Source organism: Anolis carolinensis, unplaced genomic scaffold (assembly GCF_035594765.1).
Source record: "Anolis carolinensis isolate JA03-04 unplaced genomic scaffold, rAnoCar3.1.pri scaffold_8, whole genome shotgun sequence".
Taxonomy (NCBI): domain Eukaryota; kingdom Metazoa; phylum Chordata; class Lepidosauria; order Squamata; family Dactyloidae; genus Anolis; species Anolis carolinensis.
This window is the reverse complement of record NW_026943819.1, coordinates 30,293,703-30,318,702: the sequence shown is the minus strand read 5'-3', so window position 1 is coordinate 30,318,702 and position 25,000 is coordinate 30,293,703. Positions and strand designations below refer to the sequence as shown.

General features: G+C 38.6%; 2 protein-coding genes across 4 annotated transcripts in view; both read left to right on the top strand.

The window, feature by feature from the left end:
* LOC134293491 (gastrokine-1-like) overlaps window positions 1–6,204 on the top strand; it is a 7,818-nt gene extending 1,614 nt beyond the window's left edge. The window contains exons 3-6 of the mRNA XM_062961170.1: window positions 582–719; window positions 1,474–1,578; window positions 3,457–3,589; window positions 4,929–6,204. Of these exons, the coding sequence (XP_062817240.1) occupies window positions 582–719; window positions 1,474–1,578; window positions 3,457–3,589; window positions 4,929–5,020 (468 nt within the window). The 3' untranslated portion in view covers window positions 5,021–6,204. The remainder of the gene's footprint in view (window positions 1–581; window positions 720–1,473; window positions 1,579–3,456; window positions 3,590–4,928) is intronic.
* A 2,171-nt stretch (window positions 6,205–8,375) lies between these two features.
* Window positions 8,376–25,000, top strand: part of antxr1 (ANTXR cell adhesion molecule 1) — an 85,913-nt gene continuing 69,288 nt past the window's right edge. Inside the window, exons 1-3 of one of the 3 annotated variants that reach the window (XM_062960851.1) lie at window positions 8,376–8,978; window positions 18,058–18,129; window positions 20,664–20,735. In XM_062960851.1, coding sequence (XP_062816921.1) covers window positions 8,818–8,978; window positions 18,058–18,129; window positions 20,664–20,735 — 305 coding nt within the window. In that variant the 5' untranslated portion in view covers window positions 8,376–8,817. Of the gene's footprint in view, window positions 8,979–9,550; window positions 9,585–10,848; window positions 10,873–18,057; window positions 18,130–20,663; window positions 20,736–25,000 lie in introns of those variants that run through there. The other 2 variants (XM_062960853.1, XM_062960854.1) reach the window with 2 other exon arrangements.

Genomic DNA, 25,000 nt, shown 5'->3' with positions numbered 1-25,000 from the left:
GATGGGATCAAGGGGACTCAATTGTACATTTTGAGTTTGTTTAAAATAAGTTTGGTGACTTATTTGGTATAATCTGTGTCCTGGTAAGGAACAGAGAATCTGTGATAGCATATCACAGGGGTGACTGTGGTATAAAAGTGGCAGAGGAATAGGGTTTAACTACCTTAGGTAAAGGAAGTGATACTTTAGAGAGTTGATTCATCTTATTCTAGAATTGTAACTGTTAATAAGAATACTTCTCAGTGAGAAACAATATTGTAACCACTAAGCTCTGTGCCTGAATAAACTTGTTGTTGTTGTTCCAAAATCTAAGCCTCTGTCATATATATTCTGAACCAAGTTACGCTACCATCTAAAGTGAATAAGTAGAAGAAGAAAGAAGTAAAAGTGAAAGGTCTCCTCCCTCTTTGGTGGTTGCATCTTTCCAAATTGGTGGCAGTCAAAATTAGCAACCTTTACAAGGACATTGGTCATTGTGTGGGGCAGCCTTTTCTATAGGGTCCCCTTGAGGTCATCTAGCCCACCCCTAGATGGTCTGCCTCCATGCACCGCAATGCCCTCCTCGGTCCCTTTGTTCCCAGGCCATCCAGCTGATTAACAAGGACAACCAGGGGAGCACGGTCTACCAGACGGTCAACATCAACCACCACACCAACGTGGCCGCCTTCAACATCTACGCCGGGCCCCACTCCAGCAACGCCATCGTGGACTACAACAGCGTAAGCCAGGCCTCCTTGAGCCGGAAGGGACCTCTCAAGGCCACCCAGTCTGACCCCCTCCTGCCACAAAGGAAGGCACAAGCCAAGCCCTCCCAACAGATGGCCATCCAGATAGGATAGATATGATTGACAGAGAGAGAGAAATGAGTGAGATAGAGAGATATGATAGATATAGGTAGACATGATCGATATATATCAAAGACTCCTTGAGTTGGGTGCGATCCCCAAAGGCCATCCAGTCTGACCTCCTCCCGCCATAAAAACACAATTCAAGCCCTCCTGACAGATGGCCATCCAAATAGGATAGCTATGATTGACAGAGAGAGAAAGAGATGACTGAGATAGATATGATAGATATATTCAATAGATATAATTGAGATAGGTAGATATGATAGATCTATATCGCAGACTCCTTGAGTTAAGTGGGACCCCCAAAGGCCATCCAGTCTGACCCCCCTTCTGCCATAAAGTAAAGCACAATGCAATCCCTCCTGACAGATGGCCATTCCGCCTCTTTTTTAAAAACTTCATATAATCATATAAACTTGGGTTTTTTCTTGTCCAGAGGAAGGATGCTCTTCCGAGTTGTAATTTTGTGCATGAATCCAAATCCTCGGGTGAGAAGGGCGGGGTATAAATGATTGAAATAAATACATAAATAAATAAATCCATGCAAGAAAGCAAAGGTCTCACTCTCTCAGCCGCTTCCGATGCTCATGCTACTCTTGTTTGTTTGTTTGTTTTTCTCTCCCAGGGCATGATCGCCTACCACATGCCTTACAAGAGGATATGCGTCGTATCTCGGATGAACCGGAATAACTTCCCAAATATATCGCAGCTGGACCAAATGACCAATGAGGTCGGTGGAACTGGGCTTTAGCCAGGCAGGGAAACCCAAAGAGGGGAACCAAAGGCACTCCTTGCAGAAGGGAAAACCATTTGCAAAACTCACACATTTAGGGAATTAAAGCAGGAAACATTTTCTTTCCAAGAGCGCCCCCTTGTGGCGGAAAAAAACCCGCCCTTTGTCACAGCACGTGCTTTGCCTTTGCATTTTGCATCCTTTGCATCGCTCGTTTGCATCTTGCATTCGGTATTGCTTTCTTATGTCAGGAGGGAATTAATTAAATTGCAAACCAAAGCATCATCATCATCATCATCATCATCATCATCATATACACAGGGTCTATTCCCATCCCAATTTGCGCTTCCAGAATTTGCAGCACTTTATCAGTCACCTTGTGTCTACAATATTTATATGGTGCACTTTACCCAGTCTACTTTTACAATCTCTCAGTTTTAATCCATGTTTTTGTTAGTTCTTGTTTTTTATTGGCTAATGTTTTATTTTTATTTTTTATTTTTTTTATTGTGCAAGTTGTTGTCTATTGCTGTGTTTTATACTGCTACTGTTTTTATTCGGGCTTGGCCCCATGTAAGCCGCCCTGAGTCCCCTTCGGGGAGATGGAGGCGGGGTATAAAAATAAAGTTATTATTATTATTATTACACCCTGCCTTCACCCTTCATAACTCACTATCTTGGGGACCCGGCGGTGCCCGGGTTATGAGGAAAAGGCCTTATATTGCACGATACCACTATACTGTAATATCATTAGTAAGATTACATTTAATCTATAATATTTTATTTATTTATTTGTTTGTTTGTTTACTACATTTATACCCCGCCCTCTCTCACCCCGAAGGGCTTACAAGTTATATTGACGTACAATATATTATACCATCTGCGTAGCACAATAATCTTCTATATATATAAAAGGATAATGGTGTTGCTCCACTGGGCAAAACAACAATACTAAAGGCCCCCCAACCTAGAAAGTTGACAACACAACCCCTCATCCACGTCTCTACGTTCTTACACTCAACAAAGGACACCCCCCCCAAAAAAAAACAGGGAAACACCCACTCTTTGAAGGTCCAAACCCATTTGGTACTTATCACTCTCTCATCTCAAAACACAAAATAAAGAGCAACACTCTGAAAACAAAGGAATTCCATCCAGGAAACAATCAGGGCCACCTAACACCTCCCAACAGAGGATTTCCCCCCTCTAAGACATGGAGCCACCTAAAAAAAGCCACAGCAACGCGTGGCCGGGCACAGCTAGTAGTATTATATATTACTATATTGCACTATACCACTATACCATAATATTATTAGTAATATTACATATCTATATATATAAAAGAGTGATGGCATCACGGCGACCCACAAAACAACAAAACTACAGGCCACCCAACCTCGAAATTTGACAACACAACCCGTCATCCACGGCTCTAGGTTGATACAACAAAAAGAAAAGAAAAATGAAGTCCTAATTACAGAGAGAGGAATAATAGTTTTTATCCAATTGCTGCCAGTTAGCAGGCTAAGCTCCTCCAACTTGGTCTCCTAGCAACCCCAAAAAAATAATAAAAAAACTAAAAATTAATACAATAAAATACCATAATAACAGAAAATAACTAAAAATAATACAAGAAAATAATAAAATATAATACATAAAAATATAACTTAAAATAAAATTGATTAAAAAATGCAAATAACGTCAAATAAAAATTACACAACAATTTTTAACCAATCCCACCACCACTTTGCCACAGCAACGCGTGGCCGGGCACAGCTAGTAATTAATATTTGTGTTCACCGTGCTCTCTGGATGTAGGTGAACTATAATTTCTACCAATGAAGGTGAATTTCTCTTTCCATGCGCTCCACACAGGGCCACCCGATCCACTCCATTAGCAGAAGTTATGGGATTTCTCGCCAGCTGGTCTCCAACGTGGCCACCCTCGGGGCCCCGATCCAGGCCATTTGCAGAGGCTTGACCACCTACTGGGCTACGGAATACCCAAGTGAGTCTGCCTAGAATTATTACTATTATTATTATTATTATTATTATTATTATTATTATTATTATTATAGATTTCCTTAGATAATAGGAAATAGAGCTCACAGCACCAGGCGGTCTCCCATCCAAGCACCATCCAGGGCTGACCCTGCTTAGCTGAGCTGGGATCTGCTGCTTTTAGGGTTTTTAGTCCTGCTTTAAATGGGGTTTCCTTCGGCCAATGAAGCTCAGAGGTGCTTTTGCTAGTAAAGAGCTTATAGGCTTGCACTGACGGTCTCCCATCCAAGTGCCATCCAGGCCTGGCCCTGCTTAGCATCCAATGTGAGATAGGATCTAGCGCCTTTAATGCATACCCTATGCATTTGTTGGGGTTTTCTTAGGTAAAGAAGACTCGGAGATGCATTTTGCCAGTCCCTTCCTCTGCAATAGAGCTTGCAACACCTGGTTTGCATTGACGGTCTCCCCTCCAAGCGCCATCCGGGGCTGACCCTGCTGAGCTTCCATAATCAGGCAGGATCTGGTGCTTTTAGGGTATTTGGTCTTGCCCAAAATGGGGCAAATGGGGCTCGGAGGTGCTTTTGCTAGCATAGAGCACATAGACTTGCATTGGCGGTCTCCCCTCCAAGCGCCATCCAGGCCTGACCCTGCTTAGCTTAGCTGAAATCTGGTGCTTTTAGTGTATCTGGCTTTGCCCTAAGTGGGATTTCCTTAGGCAAAGGCAACTCAGAGGTGCTTTTGCTAGCAATAGCGATGATAGGCTTGCATGGACGGTCTCCCCTCCAAGCGCCATCCAGGCCTGACCTTGCTTAGCATCCAAAATGCAATAAGAACTTGCACCTTTAATGTATGCCCTATACATTTTTTTAGGGATTTCTTTAGGCAAATGGAGCTCAGAGGTGCTTTTGCTAGCATAGAGCACAAAGACATGTATTGGCAGTCTCCCCTCCAAGCGCCATCCAGGCCTGACCCTGCTTAGCTTAGCTGAAATCTGGTGCTTTTAGTGTATCTGGCTTTGCCCTAAGTGGGATTTCCTTAGGCAAATGAAACCCAGAGGTGTTTTTGCTAGCACAAAGTGCATAGTCTTCATGAGCGGTGTCCCCTCCAAGCGCCATCCAGGCCTGACCCTGCTTAGCTTAGCTGAAATCTGGTGCTTTTAGTGTATCTGGCCTTGCCCTAAGTGGGATTTCCTTAGGCAAAGGCAACTCAGAGGTGCTTTTGCTCACATAGAGCGCAAAGACTTGCATGGGCGGTCTCCCCTCCGAGCTCCATCCGGGGCTGACCCTGCTTAGCATCCAAGGCCAGACTGGGGTTTGGTGACTTTGTTCTCCTTTCTCTCCCTGCAGGGCCGCCTCCATTAGTGGGAGGCCGGGCTTGTGCCGGGATCAACCTCCTCATCCTGAACGTGAACTTGTGCGGCGGAGTCTCCGTCTTCTAGCCGGACGAAGCGCCCGCCTCGCCCTCCGGTCCTCTCCAGACTCCGAGTCAGTCGGGCTGCGAATCCGCTCCGGGGTTTATTGATTCGAAACATTCAAAAGCCACTTTTTAAGATTCAGCCCATTGGGCAGCCCCGTGGAGTTCAACCAATTCCAGGGTTTCTCATTGGATGAGTTTGTTAAAGTTCGGACTAAAACCCAAACCGGACTCTAAAGACTCCAATCACTAAAATTGTTATTTTTACCATGTTTGGATAAATCCATTAAAGTTCGGACTAAAACCCAAACCGGACTCTAAAGACTCCAATCTCCAAAATTGATCTTTCTACCCTGTTTGGATAAATCCATTAAAGTTCGGACTAAAACCCAACCCGGACTAAAAAAAATTAATGAGACTAACCTGTTTTTTTTTTTTCCTAATTGAACAGTTTCATTAAAGTTTGGACTCGTTCCCAGTCCCATTAAAGTTTGGACTAAAACCCAACCCAAAGTTAAAAACTTCAATCTCCAAAAACGTTTTCCCCTCCCAATAGAATGGCTTCATTAACGTTCGGGCTAAAACCCAAAACCAAACTTAACGACTTCAATCACCAAAACTGTTTTTCACCTAATTGAATGGCTTCATTAAAGTTTGGACTAAAACCCAAAGCGGACTTAACAACTTCAAAATGTTCTTCAAAATGTTTTTTTTTCCTCCTCTTTTGAACAAACTTGTTGGTTTAAAATAATCTAAAAGAATGTTAATCTGTTATCTATTGGATAAAATTATTTACAGTTCGGACTAAAACCCAAGCAAACTCCAAAGACTAAGATTTCCAAAATATGTTTTGCTCCTATTTTTGAATGATTTTTTAAATTATATTTGTTGGATAACTTTGTTAAAGTCCAGACTAAAAACCTACAATGTCTAAAATAGTTTTTTTTTCTTATTGGATAAATTTGTTAAAGTTCGGACTAAAACCCGGAGCGGACTCCCAAACCCCACTGACCTGGAAGCCTTTCAAAGAAATGCATGAAAAGGCCAGAGACTTGCAGACTCGCATTGCAAACACTGGGCTTCTCTGTAACTACTTTCTTTCTTGGACGGAGTAACTATGGTGTGTAATGGAACTACTTTAAAGGTTAACCATTAAATTGTATTTTCTTCCCAAATATGTCATGGAAATCAATAAAAAACATATGCCAAAATAATTGTGCAAAAGGCTGTCTTTTTTCAATCACTATGTAGATGTTTCATTGCAATTGTTTTCATTAGGTTTAGATGCTTCTTTGTTCTAAATCAGTGGGGTTCAAGGGGCACTTTGATGGTAGGTGAACTATAAATCCCAGCAACCACAACTCCCAAATGACAAAATCAACCCACCTGACCCCACCAGTATTCAAATCTAGGTGTACAGTATTGGGTATTTGTGCCGAATTTGGTCCTGTGAATGACAATATATCCTGCAAATTAGATAGTTACTGTATATACTCGAGTATAAGCATAGTTTTCCAGCCCTTTTTTAAGACTGAAAAAGCCCCCTCGGCTTATACTCGGGTGAGGGTCCTGGTTGGCTTATATTTGGGTCAGCTTATACTCAAGAATATATGGTACATTTAATATTTTTCTCTATTATTATTGGTATTATTACATTTATTATTTTTCTCTATTATTATTGGTATTACTACATTTATTATTTTTCTCTATTATTATTGGTATTATTACATTTATTATTTTTCTCTATTATTATTGGTATTACTACATTTATTATTTTTCTCTATTATTATTGGTATTACTACATTTATTATTTTTCTCTATTATTATTGGTATTACTACATTTATTATTTTTCTCTATTATTATTGGTATTATTACATTTAATATTTTTCTCTATTATTATTGGTATTATTACATTTATTATTTTTCTCTATTATTATTGGTATTATTACATTTATTATTTTTCTCTATTATTATTGGTATTATTACATTTATTATTTTTCTCTATTATCATTGGTATTATTACATTTATTATTTTTCTCTATTATTATTGGTATTATTACAGTTATTATTTTTCTCTATTATCACTGGTATTATTACATTTATTATTTTTCTCTATTATTATTGGTATTACTACATTTATTATTTTTCTCTGTTATTGTTGCTACTATTTATTTTACTCTATTATTAGTAATACATTTATTATTTCACTCTGGTCTTATTACATTTATTATTTTACTCTATATATTATTACATGTATTATTTTCCTGTATTAATTATTATTATTATTATTATTATTATTATTATTACATGTATTATTTTACTCTATTATTATTAAAAGGCTACATAAGCACATTTACATGGAAGAAGATGAGAATAATGATTGGATCAGAGTTGGACAGTCTTATTTTAAATTTGAGCTTGATGTCAATATTCAAAAACATTTAACCTACTGATGCGTCAATTAATGTTATTTTATTGGTTTCTATTTTTATTTCTGAAATTTACCACCCTCGGCTTATACTGGAGTCAATGTATAATTGACTCAATGTATAATTTATTCAACCACTGGACTAAATGAATTGGAATGGCGATGGTCAAGGTTACACTCTATCAATAGGAATAATAGTTGCAAGTTCGAAGGTTACTGTAATATTTTATCTATATAATATTGTTAAATAGTAATTGTTTTATTATTATTGTTATTACAGTAGAATCTCACTTATCCAAGCTAAACGGGCCAGCAGAAGCTTGGATAAGCGAATATCTTGGATAATAAGGAGGGATTAAGGAAAAGCCTATTAAACATCAAATTAGGTGATGATTTTACAAATTAAGAACCAAAACATCATGTTTTACAACAAATTTGACAGAAAAAGTAGTTCAATATGCAGTAATGTTATGTTGTGATTACTGTATTTATGAATTTAGCACCAAAATATCACCAAAATATTGAAAACATTGACTACAAAAATGGCTTGGATTATCCAGAGGCTTGGATAAGCGAGGCTTGGATAAGTGAGACTCTACTGTATTGGGTAATATTTTATTTATATATTATGATTCATTATCAAATAATGTTTTTATTTATTGTTATCATTTAATAATATTTTATTAATAAAGTAATGATATGAAAATTATTTATCAGTATTGTTATATAGATAAACTATTACTAAATAATAGTAATAATAAATGAAAACAACTATTTGATAGTAAATATAATTATATAATTATACACACTTTTATACTTTTATTGATATAATTTAGCCAAAAAACATTCAACCCAGAAGCGCCTGCATTACCGGCCTTGGCCAGGAGGTGGCGCGCGCTTGCTTCCTAATTTTGCCCGGGGAAAGGAAAGAAAGAAAGAAAGAAAGAAAGAAAGAAAGAAAGAAAGAAAGAATCCCAGCTGCAAAGAAGGGATGGGGGAAAAAATGCAAAAGGAGAGGTGAAAAAAAAAAAAAGAGAGAGCGAGAGACGAGCCTTCCCACTTTCTCCCCAATCTGGGGCACCGCGAGGAAGCCAGGAAACGTCCTTCTCTGAGCAGTTTTTGGACAAAAGAGACCCCAAACTTTTGCAAAAGTTGGAGAAAAAGAAGAAGAAAAAGAAGAAGGAGGAGGAGGAGGAGTCAAAGCCTTGGGTGGAAAACAACAAAGGAAAGTTGGGATTGGGACTTTGAAAACATTTTATAAAAATTATTTTGAAGATTATTATTTTTTATAAAAAAATATATATTTTTCTGGATGGCTTGGAGATAGAGGAGCCCCGGGCCCGGCTGGAAAGAAGCCTCTCTCTGGTTGCATCTCTCTGGATCTCTGCTTTGGATGCATAGGATGGCGGCGCCAGGCGTCCTCCTCCTCCTCCTCGTTGCAAACCTGCTCCTGGTTGTAGAGGCCAAGAAGCAGCCCGACGGAGGAGGAGGAGGAGGAGGAGGAGGAGGGTCCGCCTGCTACGGGGGCTTCGACCTCTACTTCGTGCTCGACAAGTAAGTAAGTAGGTGCACAAGGAAAGACCTCATGGGACCTGGTCGGGCTGCAGGCAAAAAACAGCAGCCCCGCACAAGCTGGTGAGCATCCAGCTGCAACAAATCACTCTGACCAGGAGGTCATAAGTTCCAGGCCAGCTTGGAGCCTGAGTTTGTCTTTGCCTCAGTGCTGTGTTAAGGCATTGAATGTTGGCCTTATAGGAGTCAGGTTAATAGGGATTGTTGTCGTTGTGTGTCTTCAAGTCATTTCAGACTTTGGGCGAGCCTAAGTCCAAAATTATTTATTTATTAATTTACTACATTTATATCCCACATTTATATCCCACCCTTCTCACCCCGAAGGGAACTCAGAGCAGCTGTATGTAGATACAATATGTTATATTATTAGCATAGCACAATATTAGCATTATATATTACTATATTGAACTATACCACTATACTGTAACACTATATGTAATATATAACATATAATTAATATTATATGGTATTATTATTAATATTATATTGTATAAAATGATAATATTATTATCAATATCATATGTATATAGTAAAAGGTAAAGGTTTCCCCTGCTACGGGGGCTTCGACCTCTACTTCGTGCTCGACAAGTAAGTAAGTAGGTACACAAGGAAAGAACTCATGGGACCTGGTCGGGCTGCAGGCAAAAACCAGCAGCCCCGCACAAGCTGGTGAGCATCCAGCTGCAACAAATCACTCTGACCAAGAGGTCATAAGTTCCAGGCCAGCTTGGAGCCTGAGTTTGTCTTTGCCTCAGTGCTGTGTTAAGGCATTGAATGTTGGCCTTATAGGAGTCAGGTTAATAGGGATTGTTGTTGTTGTGGGGAGGCTAATTTATGACACTATAAAAATCATCCAGCCGCCATTGGAATAAGGAAGTGCTGTCACAGTGGATGATGAAGCAGCTGCTCCCCCTGTGGCCAGAATCAAGCAGACCCCCAGGAAGCTGGAAGCTGGAGAAGGTTTAAATTGCCTCTGCGTCTGTCTCTGTTCTATGTTATATGGCATTGAATGTTTGCCTTATGTGTGTACAATGTGATCCGCCCTGAGTCCCCTTTGGGGTGAGGTCATGAGTTCCAGGCCAGCTTGGAGCCTGAGTTTGTCTTTGCCTCAGTGCTGTGTTAAGGCATTGAATGTTGGCCTTATAGGAGTCAGGTTAATAGGGATTGTTGTTGTTGTGTGTCTTCAAGTCATTTCAGACTTTGGGCGAGCCTAAGTCCAAAATTATTTATTTATTAATTTACTACATTTATTTACTACATTTATATTCCAACCTTCTCACCCCGAAGGGAACTCAGAGCAGCTGTATGTACATACAATATGTTATATTATTAGCATAGCACAATATTAGCCTTATATATTACTATATTGAACTATACCACTATACTGTAACATTATATGTAATATATAACATATACAGTAGAGTCTCACTAATCCAAGCCTTGCTTATCCAAGCCTCTGGATAATCCAAGCCATTTTTGTAGTCAATGTTTTCAATATATCATGATCTTTTGGTGCTAAATTCGTAAATACAGTAATTACAACATAACATTGCTGCGTATTGAACTACTTTTTCTGTCAAATTTGTTGTATAACATGATGTTTTGGTGCTTAATTTGTAAAATCATAACCTAATTTGATGTTTAATAGGCTTTTCCTTAATGCCTCCTTATTATCCAAGATATTCGCTTATCCAAGCTTCTGCCGGCCCATTTAGCTTGGATAAGTGAGACTCTACTGTAATTAATATTATATGGTATTATTATTAATATTATATTGTATAAAATGATAATATTATTATCAATATCATATGTATATAGTAAAAGGTAAAGGTTTCCCCTGCTACGGGGGGTTCGACCTCTACTTCGTGCTCGACAAGTAAGTAAGTAGCTGCACAAGGAAAGAACTCATGGGACCTGGTCGGGCTGCAGGCAAAAACCAGCACCCCGCACATGCTGGTGAGCATCCAGCTGCAGCCAGCTGCAACAAATCACTCTGACCAGGAGGTCATGAGTTCCAGGCCAGCTCGGAGCCTGAGTTTGTCTTTGCCTCTGTTCTATGTTAAGGCACACCAGACATCACAGTTGTGGAGAAGAAAAAGGTTTGGATCATTGATGTCGCCATCCCAGGTGTCTAGGACTGTGTGATGTATTTTCGGATGATGAGTGCAGATCCCAGCAGGGTGGCCTTTTGCAGTTGGCAGATCGTGATTTTGTCAATGTCTATTGTTTCCAACTGCCGGCTGAGATCTTTTGGCTCGGCACCCAGTGTGCCCATCACCACTGGGACCACCTGCACTGGTTTCTGCCAGAGTCTTTGCAGTTCGATCTTGAAGTCCTGAGAGTGGCTGAGTTTTTCCTGTTTTTTTTCGTCAACACGACTGTCACCTGGTCAATGATCCAAACCTTTTTCTTCTCCACAACTGTGATGTCTGGTGTGTTGTGTTCCAGAACTTTGTCAGTCTGGATTCGGAAGTCCCACAGTATCTTTGCGTGCTCATTTTCCAAGCCTTTTGCAGGTTTGTGATCCCACCAGTTCTTTGCTGCTGGGAGGTGGTACTTGAGGCATAAGTTCCAATGAATCCTTTGGGCCACGTAGTTGTGCCTCTGTTTGTAGTCTGTCTGTGCGATTTTCTCACAGCAGCTGAGGATATGATCCATAGTTTCATCCGCTTCCTTGCATTTTGGGTCATCAGCTGATTTTTCGATCTTGGCTTTAATTGCCTTTGTTCTGATGTCTTGCTCCTGGGCTGCAAGGATCAGGCCTTCTGTCTCCTCCTTCAGGGTCCCATTCGTGAGCCACAGCCAGGTCTTCTATTATTATTATTATTATTATTATTATTATTATTAATGGCCTTTGTCCTGATGTCTTGCTCCTGGGCTGCAAGGATCAGGCCTTCTGTCTCCTTCTTCAGGGTCCCATTCGTGAGCCAGAGCCAGGTCTTCTATTATTATTATTATTATTATTATTATTATTATTATTATTATTATTTGCCTTTGTCCTGATGTCTTGCTCCTGGGCTGCAAGGATCAGGCCTTCTGTCTCCTCCTTCAGGGTCCCATTCGTGAGTCAGAGCCAGGTCTTCTCCTTATCAGCTTTTCCTTCAATTTTGTCAAGGAACTTTCCATGCAGTGTTTTGTGGTGCCAGCTGTCACAGCTCTAGTTTGTAGTGCGGCTTTCTTGTACTGGTTTTTTGTCATATGCATTTTGGGCTCTCTCTGCAAATTCTTTCCCTTTCCCTAAAAGCGACCACTTCCTAAGTCGCCTTGCATTATTATTATTATCATTATTCTTGCAAGACATTCCTCTGGCCCGGTTTGGTTGGAGGAAGGCTCCTTGGGGTCTAGCAGATGTTGCAGAAGAAAGAAAGCCCTGGCTCGCTCCGTGTGTTGGAAAGCGCATTGTTTTGAAATATATATATATATATTTATACAGTATTCTGCATCTCCCCCTCTTTTTGCTTTTGGACTTTGAGTCACTTTTTCTTTGTTCCCGGTTTAATGCGCGGCACATGGGCCCTCCCCCCCCTCCCCTTTCTCTCTGGGGGCTTTTAATGGGATCCAGAGGGGAGAGAAAATGCTTACTCACAATATTTACCCCGGAGTTGACCCGGTGCCATTGGGTTGCATAAGACGGAGAGAGGATCTTGCAGGGAAAGGCCCGGATCCTTGGCAGCACTCGCACCATGGGCCCGCTTGACCGCATCCTGTGCGTTCGCAGCATAAGCAGACCTTCCAGCGCATGGCCATGCCTGCGCACTGCTCACAGCCACAGAAAGAATTATTATTATTATTATTATTATTATTATATTTATTAATATCCCCCTTTTTCTCCCTGTAAGAAGACTCAAAGCGACTAGGTATCTATTACTAGTACTGGAATATATTATTATTATTATTATTATGATTATTATTATTATTATATTTATTAATATCCCCCTTTTTCTCCCCGTAAGAAGACTCAAAGCGACTAGGTATCTATTACTAGTACTGGAATATATTATTATTATTATTATTATTATATTTATTAATATCCCCCTTTTTCTTCCTGTAAGAAGACTCAAAGCGACTAGGTATCTATTACTAGTACTGGAATATATTATTATTATTATTATTATTATTATTATTATTATATTTATTAATATCCCCCTTTTTCTCCCCGTAAGAAGACTCAAAGCGACTAGGTATCTATTACTAGTACTGGAATATATTATTATTATTATTATTATTATATTTATTAATATCCCCCTTTTTCTCCCTGTAAGAAGACTCAAAGCGACTAGGTATCTATTACTAGTACTGGAATATATTATTATTATTATTATTATTATTATTATTATTATTATTATTATTATATTTATTAATATCCCCCTTTTTCTCCCCGTAAGAAGACTCAAAGCGACTAGGTATCTATTACTAGTACTGGAATATATTATTATTATTATTATTATTATTATTATTAATATCCCCCTTTTTCTCCCTGTAAGAAGACTCAAAGCGACTAGGTATCTATTACTAGTACTGGAATATATTATTATTATTATTATTATTATTATTATTATTATATTTATATTTATTAATATCCCCCTTTTTCTCCCCGTAAGAAGACTCAAAGCGACTAGGTATCTATTACTAGTACTAGAATGTATTATTATAAATAATACATTAGTAATAATACATTAATAATACAATAATAATATTAATTAATAATTCAATAATAATAACAATACATAATAATAATAATAATAATTTATAGCCTGCTTTTTCTCTCCATAAGGAGACTCAAAGCGGCTATGTATTATTAGTATTGGAATGTATTATTATTATTATTATTATTATTATTATATATTGTTATTATTATTGTTATATTAATAGCCTGGTTTTCTTTCCATAAGGAGACTCAAAGGGGCAATGTATTGTTGTTGTTGTTGTTATTATTATTATTATTATGTATTGTTATTATTATTATTATTATTATTTACACCCTGCTTTTTCTCTCCATAAGGAGACTCAAAGTGGCTACGCATTATTAGCATTAGAATGTATTATTATTATTATTATTATTATTATTATTTACTATTATTATTATTTATACCCTGCTTTTTCTCTCCATAAGGAGACTCAAAGTGGCTATGTATTATTAGTATTAGAATGTATTATTATTAATATTATTATTGTTATATTTATACCCTGCTTTTTCTCTCCATAAGGAGACTCAAAGTGGCAATGTATTATTAGTATTAGTATTTATTATTATTATTATGATGTATTGTTATTATTATTGTTATATTTATACCCTGGTTGTCTCTCCATAAGGAGACTCAAAGTGGCAATGTATTATTAGTATTAGTATTTATTATTATTATTATTATTATTATTATGTATTGTTATTATTATTGTTATATTTATACCCTGGTTGTCTCTCCATAAGGAGACTCAAAGTGGCAATATTTTATTATTATTATTATTATTATTATTATTATTATTATTATTATTATGTATTGTTGTTATTATTGTTATATTTATACCCTGCTTTTTCTCTCCATAAGGAGACTCAAAGTGGCAATGTATTATTATTATTATTATTATTATTATTATTATGTATTGTTGTTATTATTGTTATATTTATACCCTGCTTTTTCTCTCCATAAGGAGACTCAAAATGGCTATGTATTATTAGTATTAGAATTTGTTGTTGTTGTTATTATTATTATCATCATCATCATGTATTGTTATTATTCTATTCTTCTATGATACCTTCCTTCCCCTTCCTTTGTTATAATAATTATAATAACAAAAACAACAACAATAAGGAACTTTATTTGTATCCTGCTCCCTCTCCCAAATGAAATTATAACATCAAAACATCATAACGTTTACATTAATTTCTGGGATAAAACATAGTATGTACAACGAGAGACATAAACCTACAAGTCAAACACCTCAAACAGTTCGGACTAGAACCCGGAGCGGACCTTATCATCTCCACGGCTCAGTGCTATGAAACCCTGGGAAAGTGGTGCCAAACTGCTTTTGTTCTGCTGTGTAGACTCTCCCTCGGGCTTTCTCTCGGCCAGGATTTCTAGTTTCTTGGGAAACGAAGAAGGGTTGAGTAACCCGAAGGCAACTTTCCCCTTTCCTGCAGTTTTTGGAAAGAAAGCTCACTTTCCAGGAAATGACTGATTGACGGGTTGTTTATTGATCCCTCCTGAGCATCAAAGGGGTCTCAAACTGCATTAATTCCCCAGTGCAGATGCAGCTCCCTAAGACAGCAGATTGCATTGCATCTGCAACTCTGGTTTTGCTGAAGTTTGAGACCACTTTTGATGCCAAGAGATGATCCTGGGATTTCTAGTTTTGCAAGGAGTGTTGGGTGCCTTTGCCGAACTAGAACTCCCACCATTCTATAGCATGGAGCCATGCACTTGATTCCATAGCCTTGTGAGTTAAAGCGGCAGCAAACTGGATTAATTCCACAGTGTAGATGATATGGAGCCATGCACTTGATTCCATACCCTTGTGAGTTAAAGCGGCATCAAACTGGATTAATTCCACAGTGTAGATGCACTTCCGTACGGCAAAAGGGTGGTGCAGAAGATTGCATTGCGTCTACAACTGTGGCCTTGATATCAAACTGGATTAATTCTACAGTGTAGATGATATGGAGCCATGCACTCGATTCCATAGCCTTTTCAGTTAAAGCAGCATCAAACTGGATTAATTCTAAAGTGTAGATGACACGAGCCATGCACTCGATTCCATAGCCTTGTGAGTTAAAGCGGCATCAAACTGGATTAATTCCACAGTGTAGATGATACGGAGCCATGAACTCTATTCCATAGCCTTGTGAGTTAAAGTGGTATCAAACTGGATTAATTCTACAGTGTAGATGATACGGAGCCATGCACTCGATTCCATAGCCTTGTGAGTTAAAGCGGCATCAAACTGGATTAATTCCACAGTGTAGATGATACGGAGCCATGAACTCTATTCCATAGCCTTGTGAGTTAAAGTGGTATCAAACTGGATTAATTCTACAGTGTAGATGATACGGAGCCATGCACTCAATTCCATAGCCTTGTGAGTTAAAGCAGTATCAAACTGGATTAATTCCACAGTGTAGATGATATGGAGCCATGCACTTGATTCCATACCCTTGTGAGTTAAAGCGGCATCAAACTGGATTAATTCCACAGTGTAGATACACCTCTTTAAGACAAAAGGGTGGTGCAGAAGATTGCATTGCGTCTACAACTGTGGCCTTGGTATCAAACTGGATTAATTCTACAGTGTAGATGAAACGGAGCCATGCACTCGATTCCATAGCCTTTTGAGTTAAAGCAGCATCAAACTGGATTAATTCTAAAGTGTAGATGACACGAGCCATGCACTCGATTCCATAGCCTTGTGAGTTAAAGCGGCATCAAACTGGATTAATTCTAAAGTGTAGATGACACGAGCCATGCACTCGATTCCATAGCCTTGTGAGTTAAAGGAGCATCAAACTGGATTAATTCTAAAGTGTAGATGACACGAGCCATGCACTCGATTCCATAGCCTTGTGAGTTAAAGCGGCATCAAACTGGATTAATTCCACAGTGTAGATGATACGGAGCCATGAACTCTATTCCATAGCCTTGTGAGTTAAAATGATATCAAACTGGATTAATTCTACAGTGTAGATGATACGGAGCCATGCACTCGATTCCATAGCCTTGTGAGTTAAAGCAGTATCAAACTGGATTAATTCCACAGTGTAGATGATATGGAGCCATGCACTGGATTCCATAGCCTTTTGAGTTAAAAAGCAGTATCAAACTGTATTAATTTTACAGTGTAGATGATATGTTTTTGTTTCGCATCTTCCTTTGCTTCCATTTTGCAAACTTTTGCAAAAGTTTTGCAAACCTTCAACGCAATGCATTTTATGAATATTTTGTACGGGAAGGTCTCCTTGGAAAGAGAACAGATGTAATATTAGACGTTTGGAGAGACTTGTTCCAAAGGGAGAAAAATAAAAGGGCCAGGAAGGATTTATGTGGCGCATTTCAAGAGCGCTTGCGCTATGTTTCCCAGCCCTTGGCCTTTGCTCCGATTGTTTTATTCTGCAGAGTTTTTGTGTATTTTTATTTTTTATTCGGTGCCATGGAAAAGAGATGAATGTTGCATGATGCAATGCGTTTTTGCAGGCTGGGATCCCAGAATGACCCCAAAGGATGCATCTACACTGTAGAGTTAATCCAGTTTGACGACACTTTCATTACTGTGCCTTGCAAAGTCTGCAGCCCTTCTCCGGTTATGGATGTTTGCAAGGTTTCTATGCTTTGAAATAGTGCTTACATTGCCAAAAATTTATATCCAAAAAAGGATTATACAAAACGTACATATATATATATCTATATATATAAAAGAGTGATGGCATCACGGCGATCCACAAAACAACAAAACTACAGGCCCCCCAACCTCGAAATTTGACAACACAACCCATCATCCACGCCTCTAGGTTGATACAACAAAAAGAAAAGAAAAATAAAGTCCTAATTAGAGAGAGAGGAATAATTGCTTTTATCCAATTGCTGCCAGTTAGAAGGCTAAGCTCCGCCCACTTGGTCTCCTAGCAACCCAATAAAAAATAATAAAAAACACTAAAAAATTAATACAATAAAATACTATAATAACAGAAAATAACTAAAAATAATACAAGAAAATAATAAAATATAATAAATAAAAATATAACTTACAATAAAATTAATAAAAAATGCAAATAATGTCAAATAAAAATTACATAACAATTTTTAACCAATACCACCACCATTTTGCCACAGCAACGCGTGGCCGGGCACAGCTAGGGCACAATATATGTATATATTTTATAATACACATATATTGCAAGGGGAGGTGCATCTACATTGTAGAATTAATGCAGTTCCGACCCCATTGGCATCACGGGAGTTGTCGTTTTAAAATGTTAAAATGTTCATTTTAAATAATCCATTGGTGGGCTTCCTACTTGATTATATCTATGATTAAAGTCAATATTCATTGCAATTATTTTTAATTCCAGATCGGGGAGCGTCCTGCACCACTGGAGCGAGATCTACTACTTTGTGGAGCATCTGGCGCACAAGTTTATAAGGTAAGCATCCACACCGTAGGATTAATGCAGATTGACACCACTTTTTGACTCCTATGGCTTAGTGCTATGAAGGTCCTGGGAGTTGTAGTTTCCTAAGGTTTTTTGCCTCCTCTGGATGCATCTACACTGTAGAATCAATGCAGATTGACACCGCTTTGACTCCCAAATCTCAATGCTATGGAAGTTGTGGGAGTTGTAGTTTCCCAAGGTCTTTTGCCAAACTATAGGATCCCGGTCGCATTGAACCGTTGCAGTTTAAAGTGGGATCAGTCTGCACCGATTCTGCAATGGAAGAGGCAACCTGCCGTATAGTGAGAAATGCTTGAGCGCTTTGCAAATTCCAGGCCATTTTGCAAAGAGGCCAAAACAAACGCTTCCTCGCCGTGCGTTTTCATGCGCAAGGAATCCGAAGGGAAAGGCGAGGCGCAGAATAATACATTTTTCAGATGAGAGAGTCGGGAGGGACCTCACGTTGCCATCCAGTCCAGGCCGGGGTTTCTATCAAAACACAACTAAACCCCTCCAGAGAGATGGCCATCCAGCCTCTCCATCATTTTCTCCGCAAATCCCTTCCACCCTTGAAGAGCTTTTTCCATGTTGATGCATTTGCTGGGCTTAACGGCATAGTGAATACATGCAAATAATAATAATAATAATAATAATAATAATAATAATAATAATAAAAATAATAAAAATAATAAAAATAATATGATGTTTGCTGTGTCATAAAATAATAATAATAATAATAATAATAATAATAATAATAATAATAATAATAATAATATGATGTTTGCTGTGTCATAATAAAATAATAATAATAACCTCAGGGGTGGTATATAGAGGCTCTTGGGAAGATATTATAAATAATAATAATAATAATAATAATAATAATAATAATAATAATAATATGATGTTTGCTGTGTCATAAAATAATAATAATAATAATAATAATAATAATAATAATATGATGTTTGCTGTGTCATAATAAAATAATAATAATAACCTCAGGGGTGGTATATAGAGGCTCTTGGGAAGATATTATTAATAATAATAATAATAATAATAATAATAATAATAATAATAATATGATGTTTGCTGTGTCATAAAATAATAATAATAATAATAATAATAATAATAATAACAATAATATGATGTTTGCTGTGTCATAATAAAATAATAATAATAACCTCAGGGGTGGTATATAGAGGCTCTTGGGAAGATATTATAAATAATAATAATAATAATAATTGCATCATACAGTCCTAAACGCATGGGAAGTGTTTGACTTGTGATTCTGTATATCTTTTTGATTGTGTCATGCTTTGTCTTTGTGTCAATAATAAATTAATTAATTAATTAATTAATAATTACTAATAATGTATATTATTAACACATGCTAATAAATATGATTATTATTAATTAGTTATAATAATAATTAGTTACTAATAATATAATAATAATAATAATAATAATAATAATAATAATAATAAGGAATGCATAGATCTTCCACCACATCTCCGTGGTCAATTTCAACTGGAAGCTGAGCAAAGAATTGCATTGGGCAACCTAGAGATAATAATCGGATTATTTATTATTATTATTATTATTATTAGGATTTTATAGGTCTTCCAGCATGCCTCCATGGCCAATTTGTGCTGGAAGATGAGCAAAGGATTGCATTGGGCAACCTAGAGATAATAATCGGATTATTTATTATTATTATTATTATTATTATTATTATTATTATTATTATTAGGATTTTATAGGTCTTCCAGCATGCCTCCATGGCCAATTTGTGCTGGAAGATGAGCAAAGGATTGCATTGGGCAACCTAGAGATAATAATCGGATTATTTATTATTATTATTATTATTATTATTATTATTATTATTTTATTATGACACAGCAAACAAGATAGATATGCTGGATTTTATCTTGTTTGCTGTGTCATAATAAATTATTATTATTATTATTAGAAATTTATAGGTCTTCCAGCATGCCTCCATGGCCAATTTGTGCTGGAAGCTGAGCAAAGGATTGCATGGGACAACCTAGAGATAATAATTGGAATTATTATTATTATTATTATTATTATTATTATTATTATTATTATTATTATTACCAAATGTGGAAGGATTATAATTCATGCATTTTGTTATGTACTACCGTAGGTTATGTGCCTTTTCTAATACTATTTATTAGAAATACTTGTCCTTAACTTTGCCCCATAAGTAACCTGTGTAGTTAAGCGAGTGCGTTGTTGCTATGCGCTGCCGGCTAGTGGTTGCCCTTGAGCACTGCATATATATTACTTTGGGGAGGCCTTGCTTTAAAATGGGATGGGATTTGTAGTTCAAACCCCATCGGTGTTTTAATTTGGATCATGGAGGATATCTATGCCAAGTCTGGTCCAGATCCGTCAAGCCGCGTAGGAGCCTTTGTGGATCAAACAAATGCATATACTTTGACTTGTGTATAGATTACTACTGTATTATGTACGTATTTTATTTACGGTGTTTATTTATCCTCTTCCAGCCCACAACTGAGGATGTCCTTCATAGTTTTCTCAACCAGAGGTTCGACTCTGATGAGACTCACCGAAGACAGGTAATAATATCTATATATATAAAAGAGTGATGGCATCACGGCGACCCACAAAACAACAAAACTAAAGGCCCCCCAACCTCGAAATTTGACAACACAACCCATCATCCAAGCCTCTAGGTTGATACAACAAAAAGAAAAGAAAAATAAAGTCCTAATTAGAGGGAGAGGAATAATTGCTTTTATCCAATTGCTGCCGGTTAGAAGGCTAAGCTCCTCCAACTTGGTCTCCTAGCAACCCAATAAAAAATAATTAAAAAACACTAAAAATAATTAAAAACACTAAAAAATTAATACAATAAAATACTATAATAACAGAAAATAACTAAAAACAATACAAGAAAATAATAAAATATAATAAATAAAAAGATAACTTACAATAAAAATAATTTAAAAATACAAATAACGTCAAATAAAAATTACACAACCATTTTTAACCAATACCACCACCACTTTGCCACAGCAACGCGTGGCCGGGCACAGCTAGTCTATATATATAAAAGGAGAATGGCATTGCTCCATATATATATTTATTCTATATACATAAAAGGAGAATGGCATTGCTCCATATATATATTTATTCTATATACATAAAAGGAGAATGGCATCGCTCCACCGGGCAAAACAACAAAACTAAAGGCCCCCCAACCTCAAAATTTGATAACAGAACCCATCATCCACGTCTCTAGGTTCATACAACAAAACCAGACATCCCCAACCTCCATGGGCCTAAAAAACCCCAAAAACTGGAATGCAACATCTGCGCCTGCCCCCAGGCTTACAAGCAGCGAGTCTACTCACTGCAATTCCAATTGGCCACAGCAACGCGTGGCAGGGCACAGCTAGTATTTTTAAAAATAATAATAATAATAATTCAAGTTCGGACTAAAACCCAAAGTGGATACATTCCCAGCTTCCAGTTGCTACCATTTCCAGACGAATTTGTTGCAGAAACAGATAAACTCGGGTGATAAAGATGATGATGATGATGATGATGATGATGATGATGATGATGATGATGATGATGATGATCCCGTTGTGTTAGTTCTCCGTTCTGCTCTCCTTCTCCCGGGACCTCGGTTGTCCTCGGCGTCTGGGTTTGTTTTGCTTTTCTCCCTTCCAGATGCCTTAATTCGTAACATATTTTTGCAAAAAAAACCTTTTTTGTTATATTCACACAGTTTATGGCTTTAAGTTTTGTTTTATAGGGAATCGGGTCACAGAGTTGTTGGCCCGGTGGGAATTCCCATGAACCCCGTTGGTTCTGAGGTTGGAACTCCCATGGTTCCCATTGACTCTGATATGATCCCATTGGATTTGATGTTGGCAGTCCCATGATCCCCGTTGACTCTGTGGTTGGAATTCCCATCATCCCCACTGGCTCTAGTATGATGCCCATTGGCTCTGTCGTTGGAACTCCCATCATCCCCAACTGTGTTGTTGACAGCTTTGCTTTGGTGCAAGTTGTGGCGCAAACTATGTTGTTGACAGCTTTGCTTTGGTGCAAGTTGTGGCGCAAGCTGCTTGTGCAAACTGCTTTGGTGCAAATTGTGGCGCAAACTATGTTGCTGAAGGCTTTGCTTTGGTGCAAGTTGTGGCGCAAACCATTGCGCAAATTGTTTTGGTGGAAATTGTGGCGCAAACTATGTTGTAGAAGGCTTTGCTTTGGTGCAAGTTGTGGCGCAAGCTGCTTGTGCAAACTGCTTTGGTGGAAATTGTGGCGCAAACCGCTTGCGCTAATTGCTTTGGTGCAAATTGTGGTGCAAGCTATGTTGCTGAAGGCTTTACTTTGGTGCAAGTTGTGGCGCAAACCACTTGCACAAATTGCTTTGGTGGAAATTGTGGCGCAAACCGCTTGCAGAAATTGCTTTGGTGCAAATTGTGGTGCAAGCTATGTTGCTGAAGGCTTTATTTTGGTGCATGTTGTGGCGCAAACCACTTGCACAAATTGCTTTGGTGGAAATTGTGGTGCAAACTATGTTGCTGAAGGCTTTGCTTTGGTGCAAGTTGTGGCGCAAACCATTGCGCAAATTGTTTTGGTGGAAATTGTGGCGCAAACTATGTTGTAGAAGGCTTTGCTTTGGTGCAAGTTGTGGCGCAAGCTGCTTGTGCAAACTGCTTTGGTGGAAATTGTGGCGCAAACCGCTTGCGCTAATTGCTTTGGTGCAAATTGTGGTGCAAGCTATGTTGCTGAAGGCTTTACTTTGGTGCAAGTTGTGGCGCAAACCACTTGCACAAATTGCTTTGGTGGAAATTGTGGCGCAAACCGCTTGCAGAAATTGCTTTGGTGCAAATTGTGGTGCAAGCTATGTTGCTGAAGGCTTTATTTTGGTGCATGTTGTGGCGCAAACCACTTGCACAAATTGCTTTGGTGGAAATTGTGGCGCAAACTATGTTGCTGAAGGCTTTGCTTTGGTGCAAGTTGTGGCGCAAACCATTGCGCAAATTGTTTTGGTGGAAATTGTGGCGCAAACTATGTTGTAGAAGGCTTTGCTTTGGTGCAAGTTGTGGCGCAAGCTGCTTGTGCAAACTGCTTTGGTGGAAATTGTGGCGCAAACCGCTTGCGCTAATTGCTTTGGTGCAAATTGTGGTGCAAGCTATGTTGCTGAAGGCTTTACTTTGGTGCAAGTTGTGGCGCAAACCACTTGCACAAATTGCTTTGGTGGAAATTGTGGCGCAAACCGCTTGCAGAAATTGCTTTGGTGCAAATTGTGGTGCAAGCTATGTTGCTGAAGGCTTTATTTTGGTGCATGTTGTGGCGCAAACCACTTGCACAAATTGCTTTGGTGGAAATTGTGGTGCAAACTATGTTGCTGAAGGCTTTGCTTTGGTGCAAGTTGTGGCGCAAACCATTGCGCAAATTGTTTTGGTGGAAATTGTGGCGCAAACTATGTTGTAGAAGGCTTTGCTTTGGTGCAAGTTGTGGCGCAAGCTGCTTGTGCAAACTGCTTTGGTGGAAATTGTGGCGCAAACCGCTTGCGCTAATTGCTTTGGTGCAAATTGTGGTGCAAGCTATGTTGCTGAAGGCTTTACTTTGGTGCAAGTTGTGGCGCAAACCACTTGCACAAATTGCTTTGGTGGAAATTGTGGCGCAAACCGCTTGCAGAAATTGCTTTGGTGCAAATTGTGGTGCAAGCTATGTTGCTGAAGGCTTTATTTTGGTGCATGTTGTGGCGCAAACCACTTGCACAAATTGCTTTGGTGGAAATTGTGGCGCAAACTATGTTGCTGAAGGCTTTGCTTTGGTGCAAGTTGTGGCGCAAACCATTGCGCAAATTGTTTTGGTGGAAATTGTGGCGCAAACTATGTTGTAGAAGGCTTTGCTTTGGTGCAAGTTGTGGCGCAAGCTGCTTGTGCAAACTGCTTTGGTGGAAATTGTGGCGCAAACCGCTTGCGCTAATTGCTTTGGTGCAAATTGTGGTGCAAGCTATGTTGCTGAAGGCTTTACTTTGGTGCAAGTTGTGGCGCAAACCACTTGCACAAATTGCTTTGGTGGAAATTGTGGCGCAAACCGCTTGCAGAAATTGCTTTGGTGCAAATTGTGGTGCAAGCTATGTTGCTGAAGGCTTTATTTTGGTGCATGTTGTGGCGCAAACCACTTGCACAAATTGCTTTGGTGGAAATTGTGGTGCAAACTATGTTGCTGAAGGCTTTGCTTTGGTGCAAGTTGTGGCGCAAACCATTGCGCAAATTGTTTTGGTGGAAATTGTGGTGCAAACTATGTTGCTGAAGGCTTTGCTTTGGTGCAAGTTGTGGCGCAAACTGCTTGCGTAAATTGCTTTGGTGCAAATTGTGGCGCAAACTGCTTGCGTAAATTGCTTTGGTTAAAAGTGTTTGTGCAAATCGCTTTGGCGCAAAGGCCTTGTGCAAGCTGCTTTTGTGCAAATGGTGGGACCCAGTGGTGGGAACTCGCGTGGTCCAGATGTGTGGGAGCCCACCCATGCGGGCTTGGCGGGGTTATCGGGTTCCCATGGCGATAGGCAGCGCATGAGCTCATGCGGAGATAAGCACGGTGCGTCCGCACCCACAAAAGGCCCTGAAAGCCGCCTTAGTGCTGGCTTCCCATCTCTCTTTGTTTAAGTAAATGAGATTAAGCTGGACGTCGAGGATTTTTGGAGTCTTTTCCCATGAAATCATTAGCTCTTGGATGGAAAATCGCATTCTCCCTGGACGCATCCGCACTGCAGATATAATGCAGGTTGACACCACCAGGCCTCCGTGCTGTGGGATCCTGAGAGCATATGTGTGCATAAATGTGTGTGCATGTG